This window comes from Aphanomyces invadans, assembly GCF_000520115.1.
Source record: "Aphanomyces invadans strain NJM9701 unplaced genomic scaffold supercont1.52, whole genome shotgun sequence".
NCBI classification, from domain to species: Eukaryota; Oomycota; class Saprolegniomycetes; order Saprolegniales; family Verrucalvaceae; genus Aphanomyces; species Aphanomyces invadans.
This window is the reverse complement of record NW_008580197.1, coordinates 94,892-105,450: the sequence shown is the minus strand read 5'-3', so window position 1 is coordinate 105,450 and position 10,559 is coordinate 94,892. Positions and strand designations below refer to the sequence as shown.

The following is a 10,559-nucleotide window of genomic DNA, read 5'->3' as shown; positions in this document are numbered from 1 at the left end:
CGTTATCGTGGAGAAAGGGGAGGATGAAGTTTACCACAAAAGATGCAGATCACTGGTTCGCCGCGTTAGATTGCGCAAGAGGTCCCCACAAGAGATTGGAAGCACCAGTTGTAGCACTTCTGGTCCATTCGATCTCGAGACGAAAATTACAGTACTGAAAACTCACAACTGGTGCTGAATGCGATCGCTAACGCAGCTAAGCAAAACCATTGCTTAACATCGCCAGACTATACTACCATGGAGGCGATATCAAGCGGCGTAATTGACCATAGCACCTGACAATGACGCAATGTCAAATTTCTAGCGTTAGAAGTAACAAACTCCTACGGCGACACGAACGAAAATGATTGCAGGCGACAGGCTTTACCAGAAGCCGCACCACACGTAGCCCTTGGTAGGGGTCAAGGCTCGGCAATCGTACTTGCTGATGGTGTCCATGCATTGAGCTGTGGCCGGATCGTAGCAAACATTGCACGTGCCGCAGTCAACAGCCCCGGTGGTGGTAGGAGTGGGTTTGGTGGTAGGAGTAGGCTTGGTAGAGGTAGGAGTCGGCTTGGAGGTAGTAGGCTTGGTAGTAGGAGTCTTTGTGGTAGGGGTTGGCTTGGTGGTAGGAGTCTTTGTGGTAGGGGTCGGCTTGGTGGTAGGAGTCGGCAAGGTGGTGGTCGGAGTTGGCTTGTCGCCGCACCAAACCGAGCCAAAATCAGCACTGTAGTAGTCGCAGTCGGCCTTGGTGTACTCGGGGGCAACACAAACTTCCCGTCATGGGAATTGTCCTCGAGAACTCTGAACGTCACTACCGCGACGATGCGGTGAAGCGGATCATTTCGAACACGTGACTATCCATTTCGTGGATATTGCCCAGTGAGGTCCAAGGATTGCAAAATGTCATTCGTGTTCCCCGCTCTACCCTTACGATGTTGAGCACGCCTTAAACTTGGGAGGTGTCCCCGCAATAGAGGCACTGCGGGCCAGACGAGCCTTAAAAGAATAGACCCTGATAAGGTTCACTCTAGGGGAGGTGATTTTGATTTTCAGATATATAACGAACGGACGTTTTAACCAGAACGGGGGTCCCCTCATCCGGACAATCATGCTTTCCAGGTGCAGGGGTAAAATCCGTCGGAAAGTTTAAGTCAGGAATCGAACCGAGGGCCTTCCTGTTTCAAGTATGACGCTCTACCACTTAGCTAATTGCGCCACCTCAGGTACTTACTAGTAGCTCACACCTGTAAGTCAGGTGGTACAGGATTCAATCCCTGGCGTCGATGTGTACGATATGCCAGATAGTCAGTGTGCGCTGGAACCTCAGTGCGTCCGCCACTATTCCTGCAGAAGAAAAGAACTACAGTACTAGGTAGTATTTGTTTTTCAGAAAATAATGACATCGTCCTTGTTATCCAAGCAATTTCACGAAAACGATGAAATCCTTTTTGCAAAGGTCACAAAATTCACAAATATAAACGATGTCACAAAAACTCATTAAATTTCAGGCAATTTTAATGATGCTAAACAAAAAATCATTTCTTTCGTTTGGGGGGGGGGCTGGTTGCGTGGCAAAGACCAACAGCTCATCACGAGTAAACCAATGCAGATCCATCCGTTGCGACTCTCTTGCGCTGCTTGTTTGGAGGCACGGTAAGCACTTCTTGTCTGGCATGATCCCTTGTCTTCTCCCAACCATCGTTTCCGACAGAGTCCGCCACACTGTTCGCCTTTGCTACCTCCCAACGACGCAAGCATCCGCGGAAGCGACAATGGCCAGATGCCACAGGTACGAAACCCGTTCACAACAGGCAAGTTCTGTTTCATACCAATGTTCGTGCTAGGGAACACAACATTGACCGCCTCGCCAGCGATTTTGATGGGTTCGTCCCGTGGCAACGATGTCGTGTTCTTCGCCTGGAGTCGCTTCGTAACGCTCCTCGCAATTCTTCTCTTGAAGGTACGAAACAAAGCAACATCAAGAGGCTGAAGCAACAGCGTAGCATTCGGCGGGAGACGGACCAAACAGATTCCGTACGCTTCGCAAATCGGCAGGCTGTTCATCGATACATACGAGGAGCAGTTGTCTAGGACAAGGACGGCAATCACTTCTTCAACTTCCATTCTCCAAAGCATTCTAACCAACTGTCAAATAGGTCAGCGTTCATAAGTGCCTTCGGCGTCGCTGATATCATTGCGTCTTTGACCGGGCACTGGTCAAGCACAGTTGTAGCGCAGGTTCGGCCAGGCAGTATGAATGCCGGCGAGACGGGGGTGCCATCTGCAGCAACAATCGTCATGCGGTACGATTCAGAGTTGTCACCGCGCCACACGTTTTTGGATCCTCGGACTGCAATGACCTTCTTTGTCTCTCCCTTTGTCTTGAAACTTGTTTCATCAACATTGTAGATGTCGCCAGCGGTGCACGTTCATCAACATTGTAGATGTCGCCAGCGGTGCACAAAACCCAAGGCAGCCTTTCACCAGGTCGAAGAAGTATTTCGTTATTCCTTCCTTCGTCACAGTATTTGAGCTTGGCTCGATTTTTGCGCAACTCGCTCGGACAGCTCCTGGTGTCGTTTCTCGAAGCGGGCGTACCAACCGCGGCCAACAGTACGAGGCACACCACTGTGGTAAGAGACATTCTCACTGGCTTTGAGCATGATATCGTAACGTTCAACAGGTCATCCTGACCGCTGCATAGCGGCGATCCATGCCACAAGATCATGTTCAAGACCTGCTGATATCGACGACTTCACCCTCCGCTTTCCAATTGAGATAGTACCAGTTTTGACCATCATCTTCTTGTACCTGTACATGGTATTGCGTTTGAGTGGTGAGTTCCTTGCTACTTCATCCGGGGTTTCACCGGCGGCGAGGCGGCCAAGGGTCGCCTCGAAGTCTGCCTTCGTAGGTGGCATTGAGACAACAACATGTTTTTCGCGCATAACTTTCGCAATTTTGGATTTCGGTCGTTTTGTCCTCAAATTCACAAATTGGCGGCAATCGATAGAGCGAATCAAAAGGAAGATTTTGAGCTTTATTTGAAGGAAATCGGAGCAATATTGCGGAAGTTATGCGCGAAAAACGTTTTGGCGCTTCCCAAATGTCATGGCGGGTAATTTAAGAATGAGAGAAATTAAATTTTGGTTGAAATTTGACATGTCAAGGATTGATGGTGAATAAAATCATGACCAATAGAATTTGATCGCAATGAGAAAGAGGTCACGGATTGGACAATACTGAACAGTTCGTGAATTTGATGCAGTTCGGGAATTCGATGCGTTACCTTAGCAGTAGAATTTTGGCACCGCGAGCACTGACACAGGCGACAACCGTGAGACGAGGCCGTTGACTCTTCGACGTAAATATGCTTGGTTGATTCGTGAACAACGACTTTACGTGCTGTTTTGGTAGGCGTGACGTTTGTTTCGTCGATTTTGAGAGGGTTCACGTCAACGAACGACAAAGCGTGCACCAACTCATGATTGAAGTCCAATACCCCTAATTCGTTGACAGCGTTACACGTCTTGCTGTGGGTGCATATGCACAATCGGACAGATTGTCGGGGAATTTGTACCCCAGCGGGATAGTAAATCCGCCCAGACGTTTGCTTCGCCGGTGATATCATAGATTGTGTAATCATACCCCATCAAGGGTAAAGCCCATCGGTCGAGCTTCGCGGCAGTGTACTTCGGGATCGCCGCGTTGACCTTGTAGGGTAGAAAGAAAATTTCAAGTTCGCGTGATCGGTAAATAATGAGAATCCACCCGGTTTGTGGAGAAGATGATCTGCGCGCTTCAAGCACTCGACAGTCGAGAACGCTTCCTTTTCCACAACAGCCCATCGTTGGGCGGCGCCAGAAAATGTGCCGCTCAAAAACATGAGAGGCTCATGCTCTTGAGCATCCAGCTCACGATCAGCCTGCTCTGGCGGGATCTGCGTAACCACGCCGCCCCAGTGCAAGTCACTGGCGTCTGCAAAGACGCAGACAAGCTTGTCGCTCTTCGGCTGAGCCAACGTCAAGGCCTGCCCGAGGGCCTTCTTGCACTCCGCAAGACAGCCCACATGGCTGGCATCCCATCCGGCTTCCGACAGCGGAATCTTCGCGACCTTCTGGCGAGTGCGGCCACCCGCCAACGTGTAAACACATTCCATCAAGTCAGCCAAAGGCTTGACCACCACATTGTAGCGTGGTATGGACATGCGCATCCAGTTCATCGCGCAGATGAATTGCTGGAGGTCTTGGCCTGTCGCTGGCACCTTCAAATCTTGTAGCGCCTTGATGCGCTCGGGGTCATGCTTTACCCCTTCGCCAGACACAATTCGCCCTCACCAGCGCGCTTCGGTTTGATAGAACCGACAGTTCTTTGGGTTCAACTTGAGCCAACGGAACTCGCAAATCTTCTGTACGCGCTCCAACGCGGCGAGCAAACTGTCCTTGGTCTTGCAGTAGCCGAGTAAATCATCTAGCCAGATGAGCAGACAGCGGTATAGCTCGTCCGCAAACACCTCTTGCACAGATGACCGGCAAAACGCCACGTTGTCCGTGCCGCCCATCAACGCTCGGGTTGGCGTGTAATCGCCGATGTCCGTAAGGAACGGGAACATCTCCTGCGAGTCAGGATGCAGCGCAAACTGCCAATAGCCCTTGAAAAAGTCCAATGTGAAAAAGACTTGGGCACCACAGAGGTGGTCGAGGATAACTTCTAGCATTGGAATCGGCCAGAGGATCCGAACCGTCTGAGCGTTGACTGGACGGACGTCCACTGTCATGCGAAATTCGTTCGCTTCGGGTTTCTTCACGATAAGTGGCGCCGAGCACCATATTGACCGCGGATTGCAGCAGCATAAACCAGCAGCCTGGAGTTCTTCCACATGTCTCGCCATGAACTCCCGCTGCTCTTTCGAGTAGCGTCGTGCCTTGCAGCGCACAGGCTTCGTGTCAGCCTTGAGAGCACACGTAGAGGCTCCACCTTGACCGGCGGATCCCGACCCAGCTTGAGTCGGAACACGTCTTCGTATTTGACGAGCAACCTCCCCATCTCGACGGCATAGTCGTCATCGCATCCTGTAACTCGGCACTCGCCGACCTTCTCCTTGAGCTTTGCGCGCACCGCCGCTTTGTCTTCGTCGACTGACTAGTCCACGTCAACTTGTAGAAAGCAAGATAATTCTTCATCCACGTTTAGCGCCACTTCTTCCGGCGCTATCGGTGGCTGCTTCTGTCTTCAAGGATCTTAATTGCCGCCATGAGACACGATTCTTGGCCGCCCAGCTGGCAAAGGTCATAGACCTTATTGAGCACGCCGCGCAGCTTCCATTGAGCTATGGGAAAGTATCCCAAACGAGCCATCACTGCACGGCTCACGATAATGCCGCCGAGACCGCTGTGCAGAGGCGCTGCGGCTACCCAGCACGTCAGGTTCGTCAGAACCAGACGACCTTCGTCCGTGTCGAATGTCAACTTCAGCTTAACTTCACGGGCGACGGAAAGCTTCATTTCTTCCATGAATCCGCCCAGCTCCAGGACAGAATCCAACTTGCACACAGGGGCAAGCAAAGCGCTGGCTTCGTTCAGCCGCGCAATCAATGCAGGCGAAACCACTGATTGATCCTCTCCGCTGTCAAGTGGCGCCAGCTCTTCCATGCCATTCACAGAGCAGCACACGGTGCGCGGCGCTTGTGAAGCTTCGAGTTTCGGCTTCTTTGAATCGGTCGTCACAGCCACACTTCAGGCAGCCCTTTGCAAACAGCACTTGCCTTGCGGGGCACCGCGCCTTTCGCTTGACCATCAGGCTTCCGCTGTTGCGGTTGCCGGTACTTCTCGCCGTACTGACGATGCGGTTTCTCTTCTGGTTTCTTCTCCGCCGTCACCATTTGCGACTCAAACAACATGAAGTTGTCGTGTAACTGAGTCAACCAGCGGCCAAACACAGGTACGCTGGTCTTGTAGACCTTGTTTGCTTCCCGAGCGAGCTGCCTGTCTACCGCGACTTTCAGCGCCGCGGGTCGGATTGCAGCCGTCAAAATCTTGACCGACTGTTTCGGCTCCTGGTTGGACAGGTAAGCCACATCCAGCTGCATAAGCTTCTCGTAGAAATCGGCCGACGCGGGATTCCGCATCGCGAATCCGCGTGTTCATCTTCAAGGGCGCCATACACTTTGCACACAATCGTGGTTAAGTTCATGAACTTCACGGGCACATAGAAAGTAGTCCCGCCATTCATTTTCAAAGATTTCTTCGAACGGTTTGCCGAAATCATGTTCACAAACACGAGACACGATCTTTTGATCGATGCATGCGAAAAAGTGCACGATTTTGACTCGAAATCGGTCCCAGTGGGGGCAAAACCCGTGACTATGCTGACCACGACACGGGGGACGATGCAGATGACGAATACGGTGTCAAGGCTGGTGACGATGTGAGTGACAAAATTTGGGAGGATGCAGATGACGATGCGGATGACGAAATATGTGACGATGACGATGACGAAATTTTGGACGACAATCGTGACGACAGTTGTGTATTGGTGGTTGGCGGGTCCAACACGACGACCCCATACAGGTTGCACACAATCTGGGTCCAAATCGGGGAGGTCCAAGTCGAAAACCCCACGATTTGGACCCAATTTTGGTCCAAATCGCGGTTTCGAAGGGAAAAAGTGCACGATTTTGACTCGAAATCGGTCCCAAGTGGGGGCAAAATCCGTGACTATGCTGACCACGACACGGGGGACGATGCAGATGACGAAAACGGTGTCAAGGCTGGTGACGATGTGAGTGACAAAATTTGGGAGGATGCAGATGACGATGCGGATGACGAAATATGTGACGATGACGATGACGAAATTTTGGACGACAATCGTGACGACAGTTGTGTATTGGTGGTTGGGGGGTCCAACACGACGACCCCATACACTTTGCACACAATCTGGGTCCAAATCTGGGAGGTCCAAGTCGAAAACCCCACGATTTGGACCCAATTTTGGTCCAAATCGCGGTTTCGAAGGGAAAAAGTGCACGATTTTGACTCGAAATCGGTCCCAAGTGGGGGCAAAATCCGTGACTATGCTGACCACGACACGGGGGACGATGCAGATGACGAAAACGGTGTCAAGGCTGGTGACGATGTGAGTGACAAAATTTGGGAGGATGCAGATGACGATGCGGATGACGAAATATGTGACGATGACGATGACGAAATTTTGGACGACAATCGTGACGACAGTTGTGTATTGGTGGTTGGGGGGTCCAACACGACGACCCCATACACTTTGCACACAATCTGGGTCCTAATCTGGGAGGTCCAAGTCGAAAACCCCACGATTTGGACCCAATTTTGGTCCAAATCGCGGTTTCGAAGGGAAAAAGTGCACGATTTTGACTCGAAATCGGTCCCAAAGTGGGGGCAAAATCCGTGACTATGCTGACCACGACACGGGGGACGATGCAGATGACGAAAACGGTGTCAAGGCTGGTGACGATGTGAGTGACAAAATTTGGGAGGATGCAGATGACGATGCGGATGGGTGTGGGAGGAATCCTCTTCCTCATGACACTGGCATGAGGAAGAGGATTCCTCCCACACCACGGTTCAGCGCTTCCACGTGCCCAAGAGTACGCCAGATACTCATCCATGAATTCCCGGCGCTTACGCTTCGTGCTGCCCTTGTACATCGGGACCAGCGGCACTTGCTGAACACCAATAAGGGTCTCTGGACGGCTCATCACCGCCGGCGCCTCTTGCGCAGGGTGTTGCTGATTGGCTGCAGCAGCAAAGAGTCCCCAGCGCCTGCTATCACGGCGAACTTTCATGTCCAGCTCCTCCACCTTGGTGTGCAGTTGCCTCATTGCTTCATAGGCTTGCTGTAACAACAACCGGTGATCTCCAGTCACCCTGGCTTGCTGAGCCATCGCCATCTTGATCTCTTCTTGTTGGCGTCGCAGTTGTTCTTGCTTCTTCGACAATATTGCATGCGATTCTTCTTGTTCGCGGCGGCTATTCTCGATTTCAGCCGCCATCACCGCCTGTCGGCCGGATTCTTCTTACAAGCGCAAGGCCATTGCCTGCTGCTGCGCGTGAAACTGCGCCATCTGCTCGTACGTCATCTTGTTGAATTCACTCGACGACGCCGCAGCACGCTCGACGTTCTGCTTCCGGAGTTCGTCCAACTCGGATGGCCCCGGAGGAGTCAAGGGGTGATCTTGTCCCGCCTCTTGTCCCGCCACCACCATGAGCGGCATTGGAACAGTCACGACGGTCTCCATCGACCTCGTTCTCGTCGCTCGCGCCAAAGCACTTGGTATCGTCGACGTTTTTGTCATATTCATGGCAAGTAGCTAGTAGCTACTTGCCATGAATATGCAGGCGTGGTGGAGGACGAACAAGTGCTACCAGACATCAGCAAATCACAAAATGAATTCCCTCGAGGGGCTCCCCCAGGACTTAAACCCTCCCCTAATGGCTACATTACACTTAGCCAATCATTGCACATGTAGGATTAACTTGAGCGGAGTCTTGGATTGTTTCTTGGATGCACTCCATGACTCCTACGAATGTCCAATTCGCAACAGGGTATACGATGTCTTCGGCGATGTTGCACGTGCCTCTACCGTGCACACCGCGCTAGAGCCGGACGTAGCCGCCATCTCCCCAGTTGGCGCCACACGAGTTACGTACTTTGTAGGACTCCTCGTCATAGCCCACGGCGACGACGGCATGGTCCGAGTACGACCCAGGGCATTGCTTGATCACACCCTTGCGGTAGTTTCGCCACACGGAGTTGCCCGCTTCAACTGGCACCGACACAGGCTGCGTGTTGAGCGCCGTGTCCAGCGCCGCCTCGCTCGACGTGCGGACCGTCGCGCTGATGCTGAGCTGCTTCTTGGTGCACGAGTAACTCTGGCACGTGCCAGTTAGACCGATGAGGCCCGACACGTACGGGTAGTCGCTCTCCAAGCAGAGCCCATCCTTCTACAAGTACGTCATGGCACCCGGCGGCAACCCGCCGTAGCACCCCGCGGTACCATACTCGGTGGAGCAGCTCGTCACTTGCTGTTCGGACAGGTCGAGGCGCTTTCCCGTCACGAGACAGTGCGCCATCTCGGCGGCACCTACTGCCACGAAGGCCCAGCCCGTGTTGCACAAGCCTTGGACGCGCACGGGGTCGACGCACTTGCCGGTAGTCCAGTCCACCGACGCCTCCATGACGCTTCTTACGTTCATATCGGCCTCGGGGACCGAGTGGAACGCGCTGCGACTTCCTGCAGGGACATACCCTCCACGAAAGTCTTGAACTCAGCTTGCGTCATGAGAGCGAACGGGTTGTTGTAGTCGAACGTGGCATCGAGGTTGTTGCGGCTAGCCTCTTCGATCGCGAGCTTGTTGTCGTAGAACCGCTGGAGCGCGTCATGGGGGGACATGCTCATCATAGCTTGGGGCAACACGCCCAGCGACGCGGCGGCAGGTTCAAACTCTTTGCGCCACGCGGCGAGCTCAGCGCGGAGCACGGACCGCACGTCCGCCGAGAGGGTGCTCACGGACTGCTTGGAGGCGGCAGCGGACGCAGCGACGAGGGCAACAAACAACTTCATTGGAGTCGAGAGGAGTTGAATGCGAATTCAAAAGTGACTTTTGTTCAAAGAAGCAACCGACATGTAGTCTCTTGGTACAGGGCGACCGTGATGGTTTGGAGGCGTCTGATGTAGTTGCGTAACCAAATACCGGCGTAATTGCAGTAAACCTGAGGAAGTCTCCAGGTTCGGTCAATGTCACCACGTAGAAGGTTGTGTCGCCTAGAAAGCGCCAAAATCCCGATGAAGATTGTATTGAGTCCCGTCCTTTACTTGCGAGGTTGAAACTGGCTGATAAAGATTGGAGAGACTGGCTGATGAAGCGTGGTCTGTTTTTGCGTTGGGATGTATCGAATTCAATGCATTTCGCGGCGGAATGTACCATGCTCCGTTCATCAAGCAAGGCAAGGGTGGCGAGGTGAAAATAATCTCTTTTCATTGGCTTAAATGATTCGAAATTTGCGTTTTCGATTGGACCTTGCAAGAGGATCGCAGTCTGATTGGCTTTTTTGCGATCTTGAAGCGACAGTCTTTCATGGGTACTGTACTGTCCCTCCAAGTTCGCTCATGCCGGAATATAACGCGTCCTAGTATGATCATGTTTCCGTGTGAAGCCATACCACCCAGTATACTGAACGACATTCATCAGGCGGCACCAGTACAAGGCTGACACGAGCGCCAACACATCATCGGCAGCCACGTGCAGCGCCGTTCTCGTTGCCTCTACACGGCAGCTCACGCTGGCAGAGTGCGTGCAGCAAACCAAGTGGGCCTCGATCGGATCCAAGTGTGCGAACGGAGGAGACAACGGACCTGAATAATTTCAAGTCGTTCGCCAAACGGTCGATCTCTACGCTCTAACAATCCATTACCCACCTCAATTGTGGATGGATGCACACTTTCTGTTGCGATCCGAACTGACGGAATGCCATTTCAATATGGCACGTCCGCCTGCATACGATTCACGTGGACACCAAGGCGTAGGTTCGTCCGTGCACAT

At 52.6% G+C, this 10,559-nt stretch overlaps 3 protein-coding genes and 1 pseudogene across 7 annotated transcripts; 1 reads left to right on the top strand and 3 right to left on the bottom strand.

Moving 5' to 3' along the window:
- Window positions 1-1,125: 1,125 nt before the first annotated feature.
- On the bottom strand, window positions 1,126-1,197 carry H310_13497 (annotated as a pseudogene). The gene has a single exon. The product of its transcript is annotated as a tRNA-OTHER (tRNA).
- A 337-nt stretch (window positions 1,198-1,534) lies between these two features.
- Window positions 1,535-2,985, top strand: H310_13496 (hypothetical protein; the record flags this gene model as incomplete). 4 transcript variants are annotated; one of them, XM_008881018.1, is made up of 7 exons in its annotated part: window positions 1,535-1,635; window positions 1,694-1,771; window positions 1,827-1,942; window positions 1,986-2,016; window positions 2,066-2,285; window positions 2,402-2,615; window positions 2,666-2,985. In XM_008881018.1, 5 exons carry the CDS (start codon window positions 1,586-1,588, stop codon window positions 2,121-2,123), a joined length of 333 nt encoding a protein of 110 aa, XP_008879240.1. In that variant the 3' UTR covers window positions 2,124-2,285; window positions 2,402-2,615; window positions 2,666-2,985. The 4 variants fall into 4 exon arrangements, with proteins under 4 accessions (XP_008879240.1, XP_008879237.1, XP_008879238.1 ...); XM_008881015.1 differs by having other exon boundaries at window positions 1,986-2,285; XM_008881016.1 differs by lacking the exons at window positions 1,535-1,635; window positions 2,402-2,615; window positions 2,666-2,985 and having other exon boundaries at window positions 1,654-1,771; window positions 2,066-2,375.
- A 4,551-nt stretch (window positions 2,986-7,536) lies between these two features.
- On the bottom strand, window positions 7,537-8,254 carry H310_13495 (hypothetical protein; the record flags this gene model as incomplete). Its single annotated transcript, XM_008881014.1, has 4 exons — window positions 7,537-7,586; window positions 7,642-7,744; window positions 7,796-7,985; window positions 8,037-8,254. 4 exons carry the CDS (start codon window positions 8,252-8,254, stop codon window positions 7,537-7,539), a joined length of 561 nt encoding a protein of 186 aa, XP_008879236.1.
- Window positions 8,255-8,612: 358 nt separating this feature from the next.
- On the bottom strand, window positions 8,613-9,580 carry H310_13494 (hypothetical protein; the record flags this gene model as incomplete). The annotated part of the gene is made up of 4 exons (XM_008881013.1): window positions 8,613-8,888; window positions 8,929-8,960; window positions 9,014-9,240; window positions 9,285-9,580. The coding sequence occupies 4 exons, from the start codon at window positions 9,578-9,580 to the stop codon at window positions 8,613-8,615; spliced, it is 831 nt and encodes a 276-aa protein (XP_008879235.1).
- Window positions 9,581-10,559: the final 979 nt, after the last annotated feature.